At 32.3% G+C, this 1,291-nt stretch overlaps 1 protein-coding gene across 1 annotated transcript; it reads right to left on the bottom strand.

Moving 5' to 3' along the window:
- On the bottom strand, positions 1-871 carry LOC148197465 (disease resistance protein Roq1-like). The gene has a single exon (XM_088093707.1). The coding sequence runs from the start codon at positions 869-871 to the stop codon at positions 44-46; it is 828 nt and encodes a 275-aa protein (XP_087949833.1). The 3' UTR covers positions 1-43.
- Positions 872-1,291: the final 420 nt, after the last annotated feature.

Genomic DNA, 1,291 nt, shown 5'->3' with positions numbered 1-1,291 from the left:
TATTTAGAAAAAAACAATAAATATTACATCAGTTTTAAGAACTTTAAGAACTATCATAGCTAACTTTAAGAACTTCCTGAACATCTCTATTTGGAATTCTCTCATAAGTTTCTAACGCAGATTCCCATTCATCCAAGCTTTTGCCAAACAAGTGCGAGCCTATCGTTTCCAAAGCCAATGGAAGGCCATCGGCATACCACACTGCACGCTTTATGACTTCCTTGTAACATGGATCAACTTCTTTGTTCTTGAAAGCATTCCACTTATACAATTCAAGGGCTTCCATATGGTTAATTTCACCAACCATGTACTGTTTTTGAACTCCATGAACATCTAACAAATGCTTATCCCTTGTTGTTATAATGACGATGCTACCAGGGCCAAACCAATCAAGTCCTCCAACAGTTGCTTGCAATTGTTCTTTTTTGCTAATATCATCAAGCACAAGGAGGACTTTTTTCCCACAAAGTCTGTGTTGTAGTATTGGAATTCCTCGATGCACATCTCCTAACTTGATATTTCTTTCCCCCACCAACTCAGACAGCATTGTCTCTTGGATATGCACCAGACCATCCTTATCTGATTTTTCCCTGACATTAGCAAGAAATTGCGAAGCTTCAAATTGATCTTCCATCAAGTTGTACATCGCACGTGCAAGAGTTGATTTTCCTATTCCTCCCATTCCATGAATCCCAAGCATGGTCACTTTCTTATCAAACTCACCACCCATGAGTTCTTGTATCTGTTGCATCCGATCTTTCAAACCAACAGGATAATCAGCAATATGTAAGGGAGACCGCTTAAAATTATCGGAGATCTCTTTTATGATCTTTTTCACTATCTTAAACTCATACTTTTCACTGCCATTCATACAAGAGCAATCAAATCACTGTCACATTGGCAAATCAGAGAGACTATTGCTATATACTGATAATTTAATAAAATAAAGATTAATCTTCTGTCTTTTTAAACTTCATATACAAGTTCCACAGTTACATGGGCAAATCTTATTAGTGATGAATTTATTCTATTTAAGATTATAGCAAGACATAATTATATCACTTTTTACAATACTAACATACTATCAATCAAATAAAAGATGAAGTTAAAAATTATAAAGAAAAGATTAATAATATTTTTAAAAAAGATAATATTTCTTATAAAATAAAATTTCAATAATATAAAATAGTATAATTTTTAATCCTTATATATCATCGGTTTTACAAAATCAGCAAATTTTAATTTCATTTGCCTTATATTTTATCTTTTAAAAACTATTTCTAATATTTAT

Source organism: Vigna umbellata, chromosome 6 (genome assembly GCF_029865625.1).
Source record: "Vigna umbellata cultivar VRB3 chromosome 6, Vumbellata_1.0, whole genome shotgun sequence".
NCBI classification, from domain to species: Eukaryota; Viridiplantae; Streptophyta; class Magnoliopsida; order Fabales; family Fabaceae; genus Vigna; species Vigna umbellata.
The sequence above is the reverse complement of the archived record's forward strand: the minus strand, read 5'-3'. Positions and strand labels throughout refer to the sequence as shown.